General features: G+C 36.0%; 1 protein-coding gene across 3 annotated transcripts in view; it reads left to right on the top strand.

Annotated features, from left to right (window-relative positions):
- Positions 1-23478, top strand: part of LOC148938616 (uncharacterized) — a 54036-nt gene extending 30558 nt beyond the window's left edge. For all 3 annotated transcript variants that reach the window (XM_089107659.1, XM_089107657.1, XM_089107658.1), the window contains exons 3-4: positions 7235-7514; positions 22949-23478. In XM_089107659.1, coding sequence (XP_088963785.1) covers positions 7235-7514; positions 22949-23151 — 483 coding nt within the window. In that variant the 3' untranslated portion in view covers positions 23152-23478. The remainder of the gene's footprint in view (positions 1-7234; positions 7515-22948) is intronic.
- The last annotated feature ends 872 nt before the right edge of the window (positions 23479-24350 follow it).

Here is a 24350-nt window from a genome sequence, read left to right as displayed (position 1 = left end):
AACTAGAACTCTAACAAAAACTCTAAGCTAAGACTCAAAGGTAAAACACTAAACTCTTAACTAAAACTAAACTAAACTAGAACTCTAACAAAAACTCTAAGCTAAGACTCTATGCTAAAACACTAAACTCTTAACTAAATCTAAACTAAACTATAACTTTAACTAAAACTCTAAGCTAAGACTCTAAGCTAGACTCTAAATTCTTAACTATAACTAAACTAAACTTCAACTCTAACAAAAACTCTAAGCTAAACTTCAACTCTAACAAAAACTCTAAGCTAAGAATGTAAGCTAAAACTCTAAAGTCTTAACTAAAACTAAACGAAACTAGAACTCTGATAAAAACTCTAAGCTAAGACTCTAAGCTAAAACTCTAAACTCTTAACTATTACTAAACTAAACTAGAACTCTTAACTAAAACTCTAAGCTAAGACTCTAAGCTAAAAAACTCTAAACTCTTAACTAAAACTAAACTAAACTAAAACTCTAACTAAAGCTCTAAGCTAAAACTCTAAACTCTTAACTATAGCTAAACTAAACTAGAACTCTAACTAAACTCTAAGCTAAGACTCTAAGGTAAAACTCTAAACTCTTAACTAAAACTAAACTAGAACTTCAACAAAAACTCTAAGCTAAGACTCTAAGCTAAAAAACTAAACTCTTAACTAAATTCTAATTCATTAAATTGGTCAAGTGCAAACTTACACAGCCATATACGTCTTAAATTAGTATGAAAAACCGATAATTCTTTTTTTAAGGAGAAAGATCGCCAGTTTACATAATGTATTCTAATAGGAAAGTTCGTGGCCAATTTCAAAAATAAAGAACGTGTGCTGTTAAACAGCAGAAAATGACCAAAAAATAAATAAATCAGCATATAGCCTTAGAAAGAGTTGTTTCCTTGTATGTTCGAGCAAAACAGAAATAAGAACCAAGTTCAGCAAAGCTCTTTTCTTTGAAAAATACTTTTAAGGAATGCTTCTTGAAAAGAGCTTGGCTAAACTAGGCCTAGCCTTGATGTTACTAGGATTTTTGGCCTACCAGGATCTTTTAACCATGAAGCAGTTTAAAGGTAAACATTAATGATTCTAAAAGAAAGTATCAATATATAGGCTACCCTATTGGTAGTTTTGTAGACCTGATAACTTCCACTGATAGCCTGCCTTATGTAAGCTAAGGTAATACACCTAGTAGGCTGTGTGATTTGCTTGAATATTTAGATATAAATCTACCTCATAGTTATTACATAATAGTAGCATATACCTTTTATGCTTTTTTTTATATTAGATATACAAATTACTTAGGTGAACATTGTTTAACTAAGCAACTCTAAGCTACAAATATTGTCATTTACTCTTATAAACAAAGCACTATAAAGTCAAAACAATAGACAATTTTTAAACATCAAATTATTATAGAGAAACAGGAATAAAGTTATACAGAATACTTTTTGGTTTTCTTATTTAATATATGATCCACTAAAATGTCATACAAAGGAAACTACATTACCCCACTAATAAATAGAGACAACAACAAAGTCATATAGATGGCTTTTCATAGTTCCAAATGCAGTTCAGGCAACTTGATGGTCACATATCAATCCTAAAACTTAGTCAACCTACCTGAGAATTGATGTGGCCAGGAAAATTATGCTCATAATGCTTCTTCATCAGCAAGTTCTGTAGACATTGTCTGTTATGAGTCAACCCAAAAATCTTAGTCATCTCTATTGTAATGTTTTCCTTGTATATTCGAGCAAAACAGAAATCAGAACCAAGTTCAGCAAAGCTCTTTTCTTTGAAAAATACTTTTAAGGAATGCTTCTTGAAAAGAGCTTCGCTAGACTAGGCCTATCCTTGATGTTACAAGGATTTTTGGCATATCAGGATCTTTTAACCACGAAACAGTTTAAAGGTAAACATTAATGATTCTACAAGAAAGTAACAATATATAGGCTACCCTATTGGTAGTTTTACAGACCTGATGACTTCGACTGATAGCCTACCTTATGTAAGCTAAGGTAAGACACCTAGTAGGCTTCGGGATTTGCTTAAATATTTAGATATAAATCGACCTCATAGTTATAACATAATAGCAGCATATACCTTTTATGTTTTTTATATTAGATATACAAATTACTTGGGTGAGCATTGTCTGACTAAGCAACTCTAAGCAACAAATATTGTCATTTACTCTCATAAACAAAGCACTATAAATTCAAAACAATGGACAATTTTTAAACATAAAATTATTATAGATCAGCAGGAATAAAGTTACACAGAATACTTTTTGGTTTTCTTATTTAATATATGATCCACTAAAATGTCATATAAAAGAAATTGCATTACCCCACTAATACATAGAGACAACAAAAATGTCATACAGATGGCTTTTCATAGTTCCAAATGCAGTTCAGGCAACTTGGTGGTCACATATCAATCCTAAAACTTAGTCAACCTACCTGAGAATTGATGTGGCCAGGAAAATTAAGCTCAGGATGCTTCTTCATCAGCAAGTTCTGTAGACATTGTCTGTTATGAGTCAACCCAAAAATCTTAGTCATCTCTATTGTAATGTTTTCCTTGTATATTCGAGCAAAACAGAAATCAGAACCAAGTTCAGCAAAGCTCTTTTCTTTGAAAAATACTACATTAAGAATGGAACTTGTTCTGAAATGCCCTTTGAAAAGAACATAACATAGCATAACATAGCATAACATAACATAACATAGCATAACATAACATAACAACATAACCTAACCTAACCTCACATTTGAAATTACTAAGAAACCGGGGGTCCTTTGAGGACCGGGAGCTTTCTTCGGGGTTGGGGTGGGGTATGAGGGCCCTTTTGAGGTTGGGGTAGAGGACCTCACGACACTGTTCAAATGAAACTTGTGTATTATAACGACCACAGAGTTTCACCCTCAAATTCTCTTCTAAAACCTTTTCTAAAATCATCTTTTAAAATGTCTCTGTTTTGCCGAAATAATTCCCTAAAATGTCTAAAACGGTTTCGCCCAAATAACCCTAAACGTAATTTCTGCGTGTTCCTTTTGTTTTTGGCATCCCTGCGCTGTCACATTTCAAATTACTAAGAAACCCTTTCGTGAATCAATAATTCCCCTTAGAAACAACAAATTAATTCCCCTTTTCTTGACAAATCAATCAACCATGATATCATCTGTCAGACATTAAAACTTTGCCTGGAAACAATAATCGACCTTTGGAAATTTAGGTCATTGACCCACTTTGATTAACCACGTGTTCTCCCCGTTAGACTCAATAATCCAGAAAACATCCATCAAAGTGAAAAAAATTCTGTTTTTTCATTCTCACGGACAAAAACCATAAAACAGACATAAATTGATGTTGACATCCATGAAAAACATCAAATAAATTGACTAACACTCATAACCGTCCAAGAAACAACCATAAACGTGAGAAAAATCATGTTTTTTCAAGTAAGAAAAATTCTGTTTTTTCATTATCAGTGAGAAAACCATAAACCACATGGTTCGTACCGGAGTACTAGGGTCCTTTCTACTCCTATCAGCGCCTGGAGCCTTATTTTTTAATCCTTTTAGTACTGTCGCTAATTCTTCCTCACAACAAATCTTCCTTCACATCCAAGGTATCACAAACTTTTTCATTTTCCTCTATATCTATTCCTGCAACTCTATCTCGGTTTAGCAAATTCTCAAAATGTTCAGCCCATCTCTCTTTAGTTCTTTTCTCATCGCTAATTGTGGCCCCATTACTATCTTTAACTGGGCGAAGTCCGGATTGACTACTCCCTCTCAGTTTATTAACATGCCAGTACAATATTTTACTATTATGCCGTCTAGCCGTATCTTCCTGATCTTCGGCAATTTTATCTATGGCCTCCACTTCACACCTCGTTAGTTCATATTTTAATGCTTTTTCCACTTTCTTTACATTCCTTTTGTTTTCATATGATCTATTACTCAGATAATTATTGTACAAGTCCTTTCTCCTTTCTATTAAACATAAAGCTTTTTCACTAATATTCTAAGCTGCAGTTCTAATTTTCTTCCCTAAGACACCTTCAGCAACTTCACAAATTATTTTTCTAAAATTATTTCCAACCCTTTCCACATTATCAAATTTTAAACTCAAGTGTAGTATTCAACTGTTCCTGGAAAGTTTCTCTCAGATTCTCATCCTGGAGTCTACCAAAAGCATAACTTCCCGGGAGGTAGTTACCCTTCCGATATTTCAACTTTAAATTAACCCTTGACACTACTAGATGATGATCTTTACTTTTAACATCAATAACAGCACTCCTATATACCCTAGTATCTTGTATTGATCCTGCCAGTCTTTGGTTTACTATAACATAATCATTTAGGTTTGCTGTCTTACCATCACGTAAATACCATGTTAACCTATGAGCCATTTTATGACCAAACACCGTATTGGTTATAACTAGATTGTAAAAGTCTGTATCCATTACTGTTTTCTTTTCCTACGCAAAATTTACCTAGGCTAGGATACCATCTATCCCTATTTCTACAGACCTAAGCGTTAAAATCCCCTAGTAAAAACATCATATTTCTACCTGGGACCCTGTCTATTTGCTCCTGTAACTGTAAGTAAAATTCATCTGAGTCACTAGTATCTCCGTCCGTCGGTTCTACAGGGGCATATACTACTATAACTGATACCCTGAACTTTTTAGTCATAATATGAGCAATTGGTATTCCATTAATAATACTTTCTCAGCCTAAACAAGACTTAGCAGCTTCCTTATTCATCATGAGCCCTACTCCCTGTCTACGAACCCCATTCTTCCTGCCTGAGTAAACAAATTCTATATCACCTAATTTCATGCTTCCTACCCCTGGGATATGGGTTTCTGAAACTCCTAATAATTCCAGTTCAAATCGTCTGGATTCGTCAGTCAAAATGTCGATACGATGGTCATTTTTAGCCGCGTAGCATTCCAAGTTCCAATTTTCATGTTCTTTAAATCATTGAAATTATTTTTGCCTCAGGAAAAGCAACGATCCCGGATACCAGTGCAGGACGGGGATCACATATCTTCTCAAGTCTATACCGAAGTGCTTAAGCCGGCTTAGAACCAAGAAGCAAGGCAGCAAGAAGGCCCTAGGACCTCCATGAATGGAGGCTTTGTGCAATCCTGGGCCCATCTTGGTCACAGCATGGTTTTCAGCACTTGGCGATGCTCTTCTATCAACAAGAGTCGAAATCCTGCACAGACAATTTCAAGCCTATTACCTCCAACTCATTATATATTCATGCCTACAAATATTATGCTATTACGGGGAGGCAGCCCGTGATAGATAAATTAGCTAGGAAGAGGTTTTTCAGCCCAAGACGCCCGTCAAAACAGACCAAGCCCAGAAGAATTGTCCATTAGTCAGAATCCCGTGCGAATGCTGTGTCGTTTACTAGGTTATAATTTCCTCGAGGGGTGCCACTCCTCGAGTGGGAATAGAGTTGACCACAAGGTCTCCAGTCTTGCAGGTACCCCGAAAGGGTCGAGGTAGCCCTTTGCAGAGGCCATTGTCTATAGATCTGGAACTTACGTCCTGCCACAGTTGTTCTCCTATAGAGGATCCTCCCACGATGGTGTTCTGCATCACCATGCTGGGAGAAGGTTTGTAACTCATGGGACTTGTGGACAAACCAGTGGGCCCTTTTGAGTGTACATTTGAGGGGCCTTCTTCCTCTTCCGCCTGTATTTATGACCCCGGGTGAGGGTGCCCCAGTTTTTATTATGGACCCCCAGGGACAGGGTCGTAGGGTGTTCCGCTATCACCACCTGGGGACACACTGAGAGGCCTGGGGGAGGCCAGGAACATAAGTTAAGACAATAAAGCCAAAACAATAAAATGAAAGCAGATTTATAAAATGATGATAGAAATTATGGTACTTAGGCTGCATGATATAGCAACCACACCAAAGACATGAAGTTAGTCCCAGTGAAATATACCAAAATATGACGAAAAAATAACACCTTAGCGACAAAATTATGGATATCATAAGCTATTGGAAATTCTTTACGGTTTTAATTTGTATTAAAATTGCGATAGGTCTATTGCGGTAGGGTTGTGGATATTGCAATCCAAACGAGAATCAGGGTGTCGGTTGTGAATTGGGTACTTACGTATTATATTGACCACACTCAAGAAGTTAAGTTAGGTTAATCATGATGAAATATACCAAAGTATGATGAAAATATAATAGTTTAGCAACAAAATTAAGGACACTACAACAGAGAATTATGGAAGGCAGGCCGCCCAGAACGCATTACATTAAATACCTAATTTAACTAGCTCAATCTATTAAATATTTTATTAAAATTACCTGAATAGTGGTATATCTCCTTCAGGCTAAGCTAACTATCTCCGAGTGCACACAGAGGAACAATAGATCAAGGACAACACTGTGGTCGATATAGTACGTAAGTACTGTGAATTGATATCGAATTTGCCTCTCTGATTCTCAATTTGAGAGTCTGGACTCTAACAGTACTGCCAATTCATGAAAACTTATGTATGGAAGCTAAATATATTTTTCAAAACCTAAGGAGACGGGGGCAAATTTCGTGTTTTTTTTTATACTTTTTTTCTATGAAAATACAAAAAAAGCTATTTTCTAAGATGACATACCCCTCCAATCTCAAAAGGATGTTATCAAAATTTAAGGGGGGAGACGAATCCTCAATTGAAACCGTTTTTTTATGTTATTAACTGTTGTTTTATCCGATAAATTTTATATTATGTTATACTATATAGCATAATTCCATGAGCTAGTTTATTTTACAGGTTTTATAATATGTTTTTATTTTGTGAAATAGTTTTATCACAATTCATAAATTCCTTAGGATATTAAATATACTTTTATTATGTTCATTTTATCACAATTTATTCCTTCTAGCCATATTGCATTGTTTTGAAAGGTCTTTTACACAACGAACTTGTCCCTTGACATTTATTTTATCGTTCTATTTTACTATACTTTTATCTGAGACATATGGGTTTTGTTTCCCCTTTTCTGGCGCTTTTTCAGGCCAGAACACGAATAAACTCGTATATCCTCTAGTATACGAATATAATAAGATTTTTATTCCAGTATCTGAATATGTCTTTATTATATTATAAGCTAATTTATTTGACATTTTTTGTAATAAGCTGTTATTATCTGAGCTATTACATTATGTTTTATGCACTCAATAATTTTTTCAGGTTGGAAGCGACTCCGATCTAGAGCTAAACATTGCTAGCAAGTCTCGCTCGTTTATTCGCAACCTACAAGCAGCAGATCTGTACAACCTTTATCAGACTTTAAACAATATGAAAACTGAGCTTATTTGGGCAACGAGTCCAAATGAAGAAGAAAATGCCCCTGAAGTAACACGACCACAGAAAAGGAAAACCTTTGCCCGTCGGACATCGGTAACAAACATGCCTATGTCGTCCGCATCAAGCATCAGCACTGCCATATCAGATACGGACTCTGAAATAGGTAAAAAGCAAAGACTTAGTTTTGTCACAGACAAAAAGTATAGAATACAGATGCATAACTTGCCCTTCCTGTAATGTTCTAAAAAGGGGTCGGGTATAACACGTGCCTTTGGAGCTATTCATAACAATGGAACTGTATGTAGAAGACGGTATTGCCTTGTCTATTGAACAATTAATTTATTTTTATTGACCAATATCAATTATAACATCACAGGATTGCAATTAATAAGTAATCACCAAGAAACTTATGATTAGTTAATGATTTATTTTTAATTAACCTTAATTTTTTGTAAAAATTAAATATTCTCAGTAAGTTTGCTTAAAAGAGACAAAATTTATGAAAATACTTTTATCCATGGTTACATGGATACACACATAGATGTTCTTGAACAATATAAATGTTTTGTCAATGGAGCAGAAGAAATGCCGTGTGGCCAAACTATTTAGAATTGAATGGGTGATCTTTTCGATCGTTTTTTTTTTCGATTAAACTGAGCAGAATTTTCTTTTTAAAGTTAAGGAAAGGGCAGTCTCTAAAAATACAGTAAAATACCTGCTAGAAGAACGCTAAAAATAAGTTCAAAAGAAACATAATTTAAGCAATTTGGCAGCTTTGGGAGTTCCTTATGGTACTTTCAAGTTTACTTGAAACCCTTGACAACCCAGGGGACATAAAATTGCCTTTTCAATCGAATTTCACAGTCAAACCACCGATTTTCAATGAATCTCGACGTTGGCTAATCCCTAGGGAAAATTCCCTAATGGACCCTTTTTCTTTGAAACGGTTAGACGACGCTAAGGCTCGTAAAATGACTCAAAGGTATTGAATCCCCTTAAACAAAATTTGTGTTTTTATTGATTAAATAAAAAAAACAAGTTTTTTAAACTGAAAGTAAGGAGCGACATTAAAACTTAAAACGAACAGAAATTATTCTGTATATGAAAGGGGCTGTGCCCTCCTCAACACCTCGCTCGTGACGCGAAAGTTTGTATTGTTTAAAAAAATAGAGTTGTAAGAAAGAGTCAAACTAGTGTAAAGAGCGAGACGTTGAGGAGGGGACAGCCCCTTTCATATAGGCCTATACAATAATTTCTGTTCGTTTTAATGTTTCTCCTTACTTTCAGTTTTAAAAAAAAACTTTTATTTAATTTCTGAACATTTTTTTTGAATCAATGCAGGTTTGGATTTTGGCTCACCGTACATGAATAATTAAAACGAAATTTGCATATTAATTTAACTTTTTTTGTTAAATGGCTTTCTCAAAAGTTGTTTAATTTTATTTACGAACGTTTTTATTAGTAATAAATATACGTAACTTACGAATTAAATTACGTCATGAACTTCTATATTCATATATTTTTAATACATATATTAGGGGGTTTGCCCCCTAGTCAATACCTCGCTCTTTACGCTAAAGTTCGAATTTTGCTGCAAGTCTTGAAAAATTACCCCTTAATCACAAAGGCCGTTAATCAGAATAAATAGCTCTTATGAAAGTATTAAAAAAAACTTTAGCGTAAAGAGCGAGGTATTGACAAGGGGGCGAACCCAATATTATACGTAATAATTTCTGTTCCTTTTAATTTTTTATGTTGCTCCTTACTTTCAGTTGAAAAACTAGTGTTTTTTTTATTTAATTTCTGATTGTTTATTTAAATAATGTTGGGAAATCCGGCGCCCCCTTCATAGCAATGCCCTTTCTCCAATGAAATCTTCCTCCATGGAAAGATACTCCCACGTAACCCCCGCCCCCTACCCCACCCCTCAACTACTAGAAAAAATCCCCCTGAAAACGTCTGTATACTTCCCAATAACCAATACTATATGTAAACACTGGGCAAAGTTCGTAACTTGCAGCCCTTCCCCCGGGAACTGTGGGGGATTAAGTCTTCCTCAAAGACATAGTTATTATTTTTCGATCATGCTGAACAAAACTGTTATCTTAAAATTTTGATCGGTTTATTTTGGGAAAAAATGAGTTTGGGAGGGGGCCTAGTTGCCCTCCATTTTTGGGTCACTTAAAAAGGGCACCAAAGTTTTAATTTCCGTTCGAATGAGCCCTCCCGCGATATCCTAGGACCACTGGGTGGATACGATCACCCCTGGGGGAAGAAAAAAAAAACAAAAAAACAAATAAACACACATCCGTGATCTTTCTTCTGGGAAAAAATACAAAATTCCACATTTTTGCAGATAGGAGCTTGAAATCTCTACTGTGGGGTTCTCTGATACGCTGAATCTGATGGTGTGATTTTCTTCAAGGTTCTATGACTTTTAGGGGTTGTTTCTTCCTTTTGTTTGAAAATCAGGCAAATTTTCTCAGGCGCTTACCTTTTGATGGGTAGGACAAAACTTAATGAAACTTTTATATTTGGAATCAGCATAAAAAATCTGATTTTTTTAATGTATCCATTGGTATTAAAATTCTGTTTTTTAGAGTTTCGGATACTATTGAGCCGAGTCGCTCCTTACTTAAAGTTCGTAACCACGAACTGTTTGATACTGGCTATTTTTGCTCTTTTGTGATCAGAGGCACGATTTACTGTATTTGTATATTTTTAATATATTAGCTCATTTTTGCCACCCTCTCAGACAACCTTTTTTTTTTTTTTTTTTTTTTGAAGTGGCCAGACCAGTGTTGTCACTTTGTTTGTAATAATATTAAATAACTCTACCTTTATCCATGCAAAGTTAAAAAAAAAAAAAAAATGAATTATCACAAATATAGAATAGGGGGATGAGCTCCCACCCCTGAAACCCCTTTTATCCACGCTGTTCTTTATTTGTGATATTTCTGTTTTAAACAACTATTATGACTCCTGCACTCAGGAGAGTCGGTTTCGATAATAAGGGCTCGTTTAGGTGTTTTCACAATACAGAATAACATGAGATTTTTCTAACTATGAGGGAGGCCTCCACCACCACCAAGCCTAAAATTCCACCCCCCCCCCTCCTAAAATTCCACTTCTTATCACAATGGCTGTCTATTTTAAACGACTATTACTTTTGTAACAAATTCAAATTCAAATTATTTTTATAGCACAAATTCAAATTCAAATTAATTTATTTAGCATAAAAAAAATACAAACAAATTTACAGCGGCCATCTACAAAAACCCGAAGGTTTGTTTACGATGGCTGCAAATCCATTATTATGAAACTCTACATCCACATAACAACTATCTCTGAATGGGGGAAAACTAACATCTGAACTAAACCAAGATAAAGAACATCTCCTACTCTAAAAGGATTACACTCTAGAAATCGAATGTGAGAAATATCACACATAATCCTTAAGACATCCACTAAAAAAAAAAAAATATAAGGGCTAACAATAGAATGATAAAATAAAAGTAAAACATTATACGGTAGTTGATTTTTCAGTCTTCTTATCACACCCAATCCTCTTGAAATCTTAACTGCCACAAGATCACAATGTGATTTCCAACATGTGATAACATGTTGGAAATGATAACAATGTGATAACAAAAGAAGAACTCCAGCAAAAGGGAGATCAGGAGTGAAAACCCCTAAACCACATTGATTTGGAAAACTTTTCATGAAGGGTTAAAAGATTCGGGTGAGTGAATTCGGTTTTGAAGCTAAAGCCCCCAATCCCCTTCCCCTAATGAAAAACGGCGTATTGATCTTATTCTCCCACTAATACCTTCTCCCCCTCATTAGTTGATACTCTGCTATTTAATGCCGTAGCTTGTCACTACTGTATAAACGACATGTAATAACCTGTTTTGCATAGATTTACATAGATATAAAGGCATGGGAGAAAATGTTCCAATGCGCAGGGGTATGACTACTGAAGAATAATTACATAAAAAACAAGGTTTTTTCAGCTGAGAGTAAGGAGCAACATTAAAACTCAAAATGAACTGTAATTATTCCGTATATAAAGGCTCTTTTCAATACCTTACTCTTCACGCTTAAGTTTTTAGCACTTAAAAAAGCTTCCTATTCTGATTGCACGGCCCTTGTGTTACAAGAGTCTTTCTTGAAAATTTGCGACAAACAGTCAAACTTAAGACATCAGAAGTGATAGATCACTTCACACATCAGAAGTGATAGATGGCTCTCGCGCCGTTGAGGCTGCAAGTCATTCTATCCTAGTTTAACTTGTTCAGTGCCTTGAAATACTCCTCCCTTTGCGATGAAAGTGGTATTAATAAAAACTGTATTAATAGTGCTATTCTTTGTGACTGAGGCTGCTGCTGAAAACTGGATTGATCAATGCAAAAAAGGTACTTTCATTTCTTTTGCTGTTTTGGCGCCATCTGTCATAGCCACACTCGTCACACTAAGAATTTATAAAAATATAGATGACATTCCCTTCGTTCGCAAGCGAACAAGAAGAGGACGCAGAGGTGGCAGAAAGAAATTTAAGATTGACGTGTTAGTCACCTACGGACGATTGGCCAGCCAAAAGCCTAAGCGTGAGAGGTGTTTAGTCTCAATCCCGCGCGTGAGCCTACCGCCCCGGCTGATCCCTGACAACAATGATCCTACCAATGATTTCGGGTCTGATTGTCCTCCAGTATTATCGCCGCAGGTTCTCTCTTGTAAACACCAACTTCCCAACTTCCTTCTGAGCACTGTCCGCTCACTAACGAATAAAGTAGATGAGTTAGATGTCATTCTACGTCAGAATAATATCCATATCGCCGCAATTACCGAAACATGGCAGCTCGACGAAACAAGTGGAAGGATGGCTGGTTACAAGGTTTTCTGAACACTAGAACAGACAGGATTGGCGGAGGTGTTGCCCTGTATGTTCGCGATGATATCCCCTGCAAATATTTAGATAACTTCAATGACCCTAACCATGAAGCGATCTGGGCATTATGCAAGCCAAAACATTTACCACGAGATGTCTCTTGCATCATTATTGCAAGTATCTACTATCCTGAAAGCGCCAAGAACAGACGGCTGTTGGTATCCTACCTTCAGTCTACGTTAGACACATTACGTCAGCGGTATAGCCGCCCGGGCTTCATTTTAGCTGATGACTTCAACCAAACAAAGAAACAATGGCTTGCTAATACGCTGGGTATGTCACAAGTGGTCAAGATACCCACCCATGTGACCGGGAGTACCCTTGACCTTATTCTTACAAACCTTGCTCCATATTACAAAGACGTGTCTTCGAACGGGCCATTGGGCAAATCGGACCATCACACTCTGTTGATGAAGGTAAAAAGTGAAATCAGGAAGCTTAAGAAAATAAAAGTACTCCGGAGACCTATCACGAAGTCTGCTATTAATACGTACGGAATGTGGGTCGGTACTCACTGCTTTAGCAAAGTATACAACGAAAGCGATGTCAACAGGAAAGCAGAAATATTTCAGTCCCTACTCTATGAGAAATACTTAGAAGTTTTCCCGGAAAAGCAATTTGTCGTGAGCGAATCTGACAAGCCCTGGATCACTCCAAAAATAAAACAGCTGATTCGCAAAAAAACCACTGTAAGGCAGTCAAGTGGTGACGCAACGTCGTTACGATTATTAAGAAACAAAATCGTTAGCCTTTGTCGCGAGGCAAGAAAGTCCTTCAGAAAATCCCTTTTGGACCCTGAAATAAAAAAGGATCCCCGTAAATGGCACCGTCTAGTGAGGCAGATTGCTGGAAAAACAGTATCATCCAGTATCCGTATTCTGAACGATGATGGGTCACTCGTGAGTGCAAATGACGTCAACAATTACTTTACTGACATTTGTACATCCTTTCCTGCCCCAACTAACACTGAAATAGAAAATCTACTGTCAATATGCCCTGACGAAGGTGAAATCGAAATAGTTGAGTATCAATTTTTCAATGAGCTGAACAAGTTGTGTCCATCCAGTAGCTCTTTTCCTGAAGAGCTACCTATAAGGTTAATACGAGAGTTCTCTCTTTTCCTTGCCAAGCCACTTGGACACATCATCAGCGAATGTTTCGCCCAGTCAACTTTCCCGTCGTGCTGGAAACGCGCATTTGTGCGTGTTATACCGAAGACTAAAACACCCAAATCTTGCGACGAGTTACGACCGATATCAATCACATCTACCTTTGCAAAAGTCACCTAGTCATTCATCCTGCGTGAATTGCTCAAGCAAACGCGGGAAAACATAGACCGTTACCAGTATGGCGGCCTCAAAGGTTGCAATACCTCGATATACCTCGTGCGCCTAGTTGACATTATCTTTAAGTGGCTTGACAAGGGCAGTACCTTCATCGACCTAGCTCTCGCCGATTTCAGGAAGGCATTTGACCTGATTTGTCATCTTACGGCAGCAAAAAATATGCGAGCAATGGGCGCACAGAAGCGGTCTCTTGCATTAGTGATGAGCTTCCTTCAGGACAGAACGCAGTGTGTACTTCCATTGTTTGAAGGTGACTTGATCTCATACTGGTCTAAACTTACCTGTGGAGCCCCTCAGGGTACAAGACTTGCTGGTTTCATATTTATCTTCCTCATCAACTTCCTCCTTCAGAATTTCGAAGAGCGACTCAAATTCGTCGACGATTTATCATTTGTCCTCAAATACCTCGTGAGAGAAGGTGTAATCGAACGTCAGTTCAGCGAGACCCTTCTGGCATCCTTCTCTGAGGACTGTGAACGTTACAAGTTGACACTGAATGCAGATAAATCAACGATCCTCAGGTTTTGCCCCTTAAAACGTGATCTGGAATTCCCGCAAGTCCCTTTCCCTATTGTTCCATCTGCAAAAATCCTCGGAGTCACATTATCGATGGACTGCACATTCACCGAACACGTGGAGAAGGTTATTAAGGCTGGCAATGCATCACTTCAGACCCTAGTCCTGATGCGCAGGTTTGGCTGCGACACTCAAAGCCTAAAAAATGCCTATATTACGTATGTGAGACCTCTACTCGAATATGCCGTCGCTGTCTGGGGACCTTTTGTCCAGAGCATCCACTACCTTTGCGATGACCTTGAATCTTTGCAGAAACGAGCTGTTAACATAATCGTTGGTAACAGAAGTGACGACTACAACAAACTCTTGCAAGAACTGAACCTTGAATCTCTCAGCGACAGACGATTATCACTGATCATGTCCCTCGTCAAGTCACTGCTATCTTCGCCACATCACAGACTGATCCTCCCACCTGATGCTCCTGTTAACCAAAGAACCAGATCCCAGTCGAAGCTACAACCCCCTGTCTGCAGGACCAACCGCTACAAAAACACGTTTGTCCCCTTTTTCGTTGAAGCATACAACAAGACTTAGTGTTATTTGAATTCACGTGTTAGTGTTTTTATAGTGTTCTTTGTATTTTTTTTTTCTTCTCATATTGTTGTAAAGACGACATAAATTAGCCATGGCTACGCTGTTCGATCTTAATAAACCTATGTCTATGTCTATGTCTATGTCTAAACTTTAGCGAAAAGAGCAAGGTTCTGGGCCGACAGATGATTTGCTTGATTGTATATATTTTTTTATAGAGAGAATTTATTTCAAGCAAACATTTGCCATATTTGCGACAACTGTTGTTTTGTGGAACTGTTGTTGTGTTTGTGTTGTTTTGATTTCTGTTTGAATGAACCTTTTCTTAGTTCTCTAGGACCTCTAGTCCAATACGGTCACTCAATACAAATAAATAAACACACATCCGTGATCTTTCTTCTGAAAAAAAAAAAATCAAATTCCATTTTTTGTTGATAGAAGCTTGCTCATGAGCGTGATTTTTATTAAGATTGCTGGACTTTTTAGGGATGTTGTCACCCTTTTTCGAAAAGTTGCCAAATTTTCTCAGGCTCATGGCTTTTAATGGGTAATATTAAACTTAATAATTATTATATATTTTGAATTAGCATAAAAACAAATTTCTTTTGACGTATCAATTGTTATTATAACCATTTTTTAGAGTTTCGGTTACTATTTGGCCAAAGGAATTAAATCTGCTGTGTTGTGATTTCCATCTTTAATGAAAATGAGCACAAATATGTTAGATTTCTGTCTGAATCAGCCAGTCTCGTACCCAATATTTTTTCGGTGGGGGGGGGGGGTGGTACAAAAGGTTTTTTTTTTTTTAGGGGGGGGGTACAAAAAACGCATCGAAATTTTTTTATATTCATTTTTGTTCCGTTTTTTTGCGAGTCGGACAAACAATTTGGGGGGAGGCGGGTCAAACCCCCTAATCCCCCCTAAATAATGCCTTGGAATCAGCCCCCTCTTGATAATGTAAAGGTCACAGGCAGGATCCGATAACCTAAGAGAACAATTGTCATCAAATAGCTGAAATTCAGCACTATCTATCCACCGAACTACATTTTTCGAATTTGGTTTGCAATTATTTGTTGTGGTTTGTTTGAAAACACGTTTAAAATAGTTGAAATACGAACATTTGACTATTTCTAAGCATGTTTTGATCATTCACTAAGGAAAATATGAAATTAATGGATCGAATCACGTATCGTATCCTTTTCATACAAGCTGACGCTGCAGCGCTTGTCATATAATGTCATATAATGGTATGACATATAATGGTATGACAGCGCTTGTCATATAATGGTATGACATATAATGGTATGACAGCGCTTGTCATATAATGTCATATAATGGTATGACATATAATGGTATGACAGCGCTTGTCATATAATGGTATATTTGACATGGAACATGACTATTAAGTTTGTTTTAATTTTTTGTTCTAATGCCGTCGTTACTGTTGCTGTTACTGCTGCTCACAGTTTATATAATTAGTTAATATAATTATCTATAACTGTTAATATAATTTTCTATAAACTGTGCTGCTGCTTTACTGTTATTTACTGTTTTACTGCTTTACTGCTGCTGCTTTACTGCTTTACTGTTATATTACACAGTTAATATAATTATCTATAAACTGTGCTGCTGCTTTACTGTTATTTACTCTAGTAGTTTTCTAACAATTTCCCATGTGCAGAGCCAAAGTTTCTGCTCTAATCATAACCTGAATGACCAACAAGGTCGTTGCTTGTAAAACAAAAGATATGCCTAAACTTTCTGGGCTTGAAGGTTTGGACCCTTTCACCATGAAAGTTTTATTAAGTTTCCTAATCATACCAGTGAGTCCAGCTTTCTTTATGACGCAAGTTAATGTGAAAACTGTGTGGCTATTTAAATAGTATTTCGATAGTTTGAGGCAAATTACTATTTCAGAATTTCTACCAGATTACTTTTTGGCCCAAGATAGTGGCATCAAAGACCAAAAGGAAGATTCCTGTCTTATGCTTCCAGGTTAAAAAGTGTAGTTTAAAACAGACAGCCAGTAAAAATAACGGTACTTATCGGTTAGCTGGAACACACGCGAGAAGTGAAGTATGGTTAATGCTAATGAAATGAAACAAAATGCGATGAAAATATAATAGTTTAGAAGCAAATTTGGGCTATATATTTGCACATTAGGGGGTGGGGTGGGGTAAATCACAGCATATATTAAATACGTAACCTAACCTAGCCTAGGTACCTTTTTTGCCCCTTCAACCACAAAAAACTGAAGTTTAAATATTTTTCATGGAGTGAGCAATGCCTCACTAGGCAGAGGAAACATGATTTGCGTTAGGATCTTTGTTGTTCTATATGCGGTTCTTGTCGCGTTTTTTCCAGCCAAAATATGTATTATCTTTATAGTGGTTCCAGCTAACCGACAAGTACCAAAATAACAAAGGGCTTCCGAAATCCAAGATATTTCTATTAGTAACTTCTCTTTTTCTCTGTCATAGCAATCTCATCAATCCCGAAAAGACAGTCGATGCAAGCAAGGTTAATCACTAAACTTCTGAATTTCTGGATACTTTGTTTCAAATTATCAAATAATTTTTCAAATTATTTTAATAATTTTTATTAGTACCCCCTTCTCTGCCGAACTTCTTTATAATTGGGCTGTATCTCCCTCCCCCTCCCTGAAAAAAATTCCTACGTGTCTATTACAGCTAGACTTAACCAAAACTTGATTAGATCTTATTGCTAGTTGGTCTCCATATGAATGGAAAAATCTAAGTATTAGTTAGATCTCATTGTGAATCGACCTGTGTAGGCTCAGTTATATAATTAATTCTGACATCTTAATATTTTTTAGCTGTAGGCGAGGTTACTCTAACCCCATCCCGGGAAGTATTCTGCAATACATACCAATTGTTAATCTAGCCACGTGTCACCTGAAGCAGTTCGGATTATATATTATTATACGCATTATAGCAGGGTAGAATAATTAATGGGGTAGTTTAGAATGCAAAGTACGACAATGCCAGACCAACATTTTAGTCATACTTGTAGACATAAGAATGAGTACAGCAAAATAATGCGTCCCGTATGTGATCTGATGATTCGAACTTTTCAACTATTTCAAGTCCAAGTAATTGTACGTAGAAAAGCTATAATCGAACTGATTGTAGACTTAAGGCATAATGTTTTGAAATTAGACAAGATGGAAGTAAAAGATGCGAATGCATAGTATAAGTAGATAGTACTGGGGCAAGGGCGCATCCAGAATTTTAGTATGGGGTTACGATAAAAGCTTTAAGGAACGCATAAAAAAATTATTCATATGCATTTTGTTTTTAAGAGTCGGGCAAAAATTTTTGGGCGGGGGAGTCAAACCCCCTACCCCCTAGATACAGCCTTGACTTCTTGACTAGTGGTCAAATAAGTGTTAATATAGGTTTTTAAAACCAAATTAGCTTTTGTAAAAAAAAGTATGACATTATCAAGGAAAAGTGCATAAATCTAAAAAAGTTAACAAGTTAGGGAAATCGAGTTAAAAAGAAATCTAGTTAAGTAAAGCCCAATCCGTTGTTTGCCCCTCGTTCCCACTTACTCCTACAAATTCTCGAAAAAATATTTCCTACTTTTTAGTCTTGTTTGAGAAAGACTTTTTTTCTTTCGAGCTTTTTTTTTAAGTTAGCAGTTTATTTTTATTTAATTTGAGTTGTTTTTTATATTGTCGACTTGGTAAGACTAAAGGCAAAACAGTATAGTCTTATGTAGGAAAACAAATTGTCTTGTCTGAGTTTGGAACCTAAGTTACCACGATCATGAGCAAATGTTCTTTCCGCTGTTTCTTGTATGATAGTGTTTGTTTTATATATTTTCCTGTGCCCAATCAGTCGTGTATTTTTTTTTATTTAAAAAATGGGGAATAAAAAATGGAAGGATTTTGATCTCAAATTATTTCAGTGTATTGGGAAGTTAATATAATGATACAATTTGTAAGTCATTGAATAATTGGGAGTGGTCGAAAAATAGCTAAAAAAATTAACGAATTAAAAGGAAAGTAAGTGACTGAAAAGTCGAAGAGTTGATAAAAAGGAGTTGAAAAAAAAAGAAAGTATAATACAAAAATCTTTTGTTTTCATCTTCAGATTTACTATAAATTTAATTAAACTGTTATTTTTCGACTAACCGACCAAACTATCACTATTTTATTTAAAATATTGTTAAACTCTTATTAAATTATTTTTGGTAGCGCAGTAGTGATCTCTGCTTTGCAATACAGGACTGGGTTTTAATCTTACCGTAAATTTGTATGACGGGCTTGCGACCTTTCATAGGCAGCGCAATTGCACTGCCTAAGTAATGAACGATGTTGGCAAAATGTATTTTTTTTTTTCCTTTAGACCAGGGCAATTCGTATCGAAGAAGTTTTCGTAGAAACTTCGAAAAGGGCTCATTCAGTTGGAAATTGGAGTGGCTAGTGCCCTTTTTAACAGCCGAAAGTAATTGGAAGGCTACTAACACGCCTTCCACGCCAACCATTACCCCAAACACGTTCAATCAAATTTTTAGAGAGCCATTTTGTTCAACGTAGTTGATTTCCAGATGAAAATTATGCTTTTGAGGAGGACACTCCCCCCGCTGCCCTCAGGGCAAGGGTTATAAGTTATGCCCTGGGGGCATATAAAGTTGTTTGTTTTTTATAGAAAACGTTGTTGTTGAAACTTCAAAAAGAGCTCATGCGATTTCAATTCAAAGTGATTTCAATTCGAATGTGATTAGAGGGCAACTAACCTCCCTCTCACGCCCACCTTTTCCCCCAACACATCCAATTAAAATTTTGAGATAGACATCTTTTTGAACGTAGTTTAAAGGTATGAAAATTATGTCTTTGAGGATGAATCTCCCCCCACAGCCCTCTAGGCAAGGGTTATAAGTTATGCCCTGGGAGCATATAAGGATTTTATAGAAAGTATTGTCGTAAAAACTTCAAAAAGAGCTCACTCGACTGGAAATTGAAAAGGCTAGTGACATTTTAAATAGTTGAAAGTAATTGGAGGGCAACTAAGCCCCCTCTCACGCCCACCATTTCCCCGAACACATCCAATCAAAATTTTGAGATAGACATTATGTTCATCGTAGTTAAAAGGTCCGGAAGCGTAATTTAAAGCGTAGGAAGCGTAATTCAACGTAATTTAAAGTTTTGGAAATTAGGTCTTTGATGATGAACCCTTCCCCCCCCTCCACAGCCCTCAGGGCAAGAATTAATAGTTATGCCCTGGGGGTATATAAGGTTCTTACAGAAACGGTTGTCGTAAACACTTCAAAAAGGGCTCGTTCGATTGGAAATAAAGAGGACTAGTGCTCTTATTAATAGTCAAAAGCGATCGGAGGACGAATACCTCCCCCTCACACCGATCATTTCCCCATACACTTCCGATCAACATTTTGATATAGCCATTTTGTTGAAGGGTCCAAAAATTATGTCTGAGTATAACGAACCCCCCCCCCCCCACAGCCCTCAGTACTAAGGTTGTAAGTTATGCCCTGGGGGTGTAAAAGGTTCTTATAGAAAGCGTTGTCATAAAAACTTCAAAAAGGGCTAATTTTTTTGAAAATTGAGAAGACTATTGCCCTTTTTTAATAGTCAAAAGTAATTGGAGGAAGAATCAACCCCCCCCCCCTCTAATCCCGTCATTTCCCCAAACATCTCCGATCAACATTTTGATATATCGATGTTGTTCGACGTAGTTGAAAGGTTTGGATATTTGAGGATAACAACCCCCCCCCCCCGATTGCCCAAAATTCATGGCTTATTTAGATATCAGCTGATATTAGAAATCAGATATCAGCATGTCGTAGGATGAAAGGACTAGAATGGCTTTTGAGTCTTCAACGGAAAGTTAATGTAAAACAGATATTTTTGTTAAAAAAAAACACAAGATAAACTTGTTCTAAAATAAGATTAATAACTGATAATTATATATTATAGCTATTGTAGCTATTAAGGTATTATATTAAGAACTTTATATTTTTGATGTGCTATATTAGGCTATTGATAATTTGAGATAGCCATTTATTCAAAAGCTATCCAAAGATCACATAGCAAGGCCTTTGGGATTAATACAACCCCCAAGAGTCTGGGGGCCAGGGTTGTAAGTTATATCTCGGGGGCATATAAGCTTTTTATGGAAGGTGTGGTTGTTTGAACTTTAGAAGAGGCTAATTTGATTGGAAATGTATATCTCTAGTTTCTTTTTAAGAGTCAAAATTGATGTAGGGCAACTAGACCCCCCCCCCCCCCTGACAACCGGTTTTCCCCAAACGCATCCAATCAAAATTGTGAGTCAGCCATTTTGTTCACAATAGTCCAAAGAACATATAACAATGGCTCAGCGCCCAGGTGCAAGGATTGTAAGTTATACCCCGGGCACATAAGGTTCTTATGGAACGAATGGTTGTATAAACTTCGAATCGGATGGGGATTTTTTAATCAAAAAACTTTTTGCACAAAATAAGTTTTTCAAAAAATAAAGTACAGAACTCTATTAAACCAAAAATGAACAAAAAAAAAATTAAATAATCTACCAAGCATACAACTACTATAAATCAGTATCAATACATAAATGAAACCCAAAACAGACAGAAATTAAAATAAGTCAAACTCAAAACGAGCAGAAATTAAACTGAGTAGGGTTCTAAACCCCATGCTTTCTAAAAGCCAGAATATAATTTGTAATTTACTGAAAAAAATTCTTTTTTCACTTTTATAACTTTAAGAAAACAGAGATTTTGAGGAATAAATATCAGCATATGTATAGAAAATGCATCTAATAGAAATTTTGAGATAGCCATTCTATTCAAAATAGTCTAAACATCATATAATAAGGCTTTTTGGGTTGAGACAAACCCCAGAGATTAGGGGCAAGGATTGAAAGTTATGCCCAGGGGGTATTTAAGGTTTTTATGCAAGGAATGGTTGTTTAACTTTAGAAGAGGCTCAGTCTTTCTCCCTGAAAAAGACGATGTCAATATAAAACGAACAGAAATTAATTAAAACAGCTTTTTCCACAAAATGAGTTTTTAAAAAATAGTAAAGAACTCCATTAAACCAAAAATGAACAAAAATAGAATCAAATTATCTACCAAGCATACAACTACTACAAATCAGTATCAACAAATAAATGAAATCCAAAACATAAATTAAAATAAATAACAGTCAAACTCAAAACGAGCAGAAAATAAAGAAAGTGGAAAATAAAGAGCAGAAAATAAAGAGCAGAAAGCATGGGGTTCTAAACCCCATGCTTTCTAAAAGCCAGAATATAATTTGTGCTTTACTGAAAAACATTCTTTTAAAAGTTTTCACTTTTATAACTTTAAGAAATCAAAAATTAATTAAGATTTTAAGGAATAAATATCAGTATATGTATACTAAACTAACAATGCACATTTTTTTCAGTAAATTCATTTGAATTTTTTCAGTAAAGTATTATGCTCAGTAAAGTATTATTTCCAGTAAAGTATTATGAACATATATATGTTTAGGGAGGGGTACCAACGAAGCTTGGGTTCCTCCATCAGTAATTCCAACCTTCACCATACTAGCTAGTGCAAATTCTGATTATTCTGGGGTGAGTCAGATGCCTTTTTGCCCCCCCCCTTTATCTGCCTCTTCTTGTTGCATTAAATAAAATTTGATATAAGGAAGATCTGGCCCTGGAAATTTTGCCAGGGGGTAAAGGCCCGCAAGAGGAACATTTTTGCTTTCATTTTCTAACTCATCTAAAAAATACGAATACATCATTTCCGTTTGGATTTTAATGATACATTCTGAACACATTTGGATATATTCTTGATATAGAACCTGTTTACCACTAAAAAAAAAAATCCTTGAATATTAAAATAATGTCAAACCATTATAACAGGTAAAGTAACATCTATTTATTCTGTTATTCAATAAATCGATACTTGTAATATTATTTTTTTATATAATTATTATAATAACATTGATATTATCTTTCGTAATACTACTTTGTTATATGGACGCCTGAAATATTTATTGATGTTTTCTAATCCCAGGATATTGATAAAATTATTATAATATTGAGATAAATATGAGTATATTAGTAAAGGTATTTTGTCAATATTGAAGAACAAGTGCGACGTTAAAATATCTCACAGGCTTCTAAGGGGGCTAACTTAATTTGCAATTTTTTCTTCTAGGAACAGATCAGGAGACAGAAGATTCTGGTGTAGAGATAGAGAGAGACTCAACTCTTGATGAAAATGAGGAAGATTGTGTTCAAAAAGCCGCTAGCCAATTTACAAGACACCTTTTTGGACTTCGTAAGAGCTTAGAGCATTTGACAGACACTGCAAATTACCTCACGCGAAGGTACCACCTAGAAATCGGTTCTTGTGACTAGCACAATCTTGTCAGTGAACAGTGATTGTGATAGACCGTAATGCCCTGCTTGTTTCTGGTATATCCTTATTATAAGTCTGTGTGATCAATAGCGATTTGTTGTGCTATAGATAGAAGTGACTTGTGCAGTTATTATTTAAAAGGATATTTTTCTATTTTATTGTTGTTTATCGTATTTGCCACGGCTCAATATGATTACTCATGTTAGGAAAGCGGTGTAGCTGTTGGAGTAATTTGATGTCAGATAATGACTTGTTTTATTTTCTTCCCTTTTCTTTTTTCTACTTTTTATAATTCTATTTTAACATTATATTTTTCTTTGATACTTTTTTCTTTAGTTGACTTCAAAAGCTATTTCTGTACTTCTTATTTAGATATGCTTAATCAGAAAAAAAGTAGTACCAACTGTCAATGAGTAATGGAAAGAAATCATATCCGCAGTAAAATTTTTGGGGGAGGGGCTATATTTGTTGGCGGGATATGATTAGAATGAAACAAACACAAAATGAACAAACGGCACTGTTTCCCACAAGGGCTTCTTGGCAAGGGGATATAAACCCTTTTATATGCTCTACAATTAGGGCTGTGGCAGTCCACCAAAATTCGTTATGGGATATTTTCCATAAAATAGGTTAAAAGCCTACCTCATCATATTAACGCTCCATCAATTGGTTTAGTTCTCTCACTTCTATCTTATTCGGTGGTGAAGATGTATAGAAGTTAATAAAATACTTTATATCCCCTTTTTCACTCTCATAAATAGTTGGAGAGATGGTACATCTGGTATTGGAAATGGTGCATATGGACTGAAATTTAAGCCCATTCCCCAAGCCCACCCTTTAAGCCCATCGAACTAAATCAATTGGTTCAGTATTTTTACGCTTATCTTAATTGGCGTTCTTGATAGTCTCAATAAATTCCTGGAGATGGCCAACATTGGTGTCGACGAGGCCCCAATCTTAGAACCAAATCGGTAAACCTGGAGGAGCAGAGTTGCGACGCTCTCTACGCCACCCCCGACGTGGCAAGAGCCCCAAGTCAAGTCAGTTGGCGCTTGAAATACATATACATTTTTTTTTTTTTTTCAAAATTGATTATATCAATTTATCTTTTGCCCTGTCTTAAAGTCCAAAAAAACATATCTTGTACCAGCTCTTGGATCCTAATTTGAGGTAATATATATCCTAAACATATTTTTAT

Source organism: Artemia sp. Qi Xiang Cuo, unplaced genomic scaffold (assembly GCF_049724085.1).
Source record: "Artemia sp. Qi Xiang Cuo unplaced genomic scaffold, ASM4972408v1 HiC_scaffold_3078, whole genome shotgun sequence".
Taxonomy (NCBI): Eukaryota; Metazoa; Arthropoda; class Branchiopoda; order Anostraca; family Artemiidae; genus Artemia; species Artemia sp. Qi Xiang Cuo.
The sequence above is the reverse complement of the archived record's forward strand: the minus strand, read 5'-3'. Positions and strand labels throughout refer to the sequence as shown.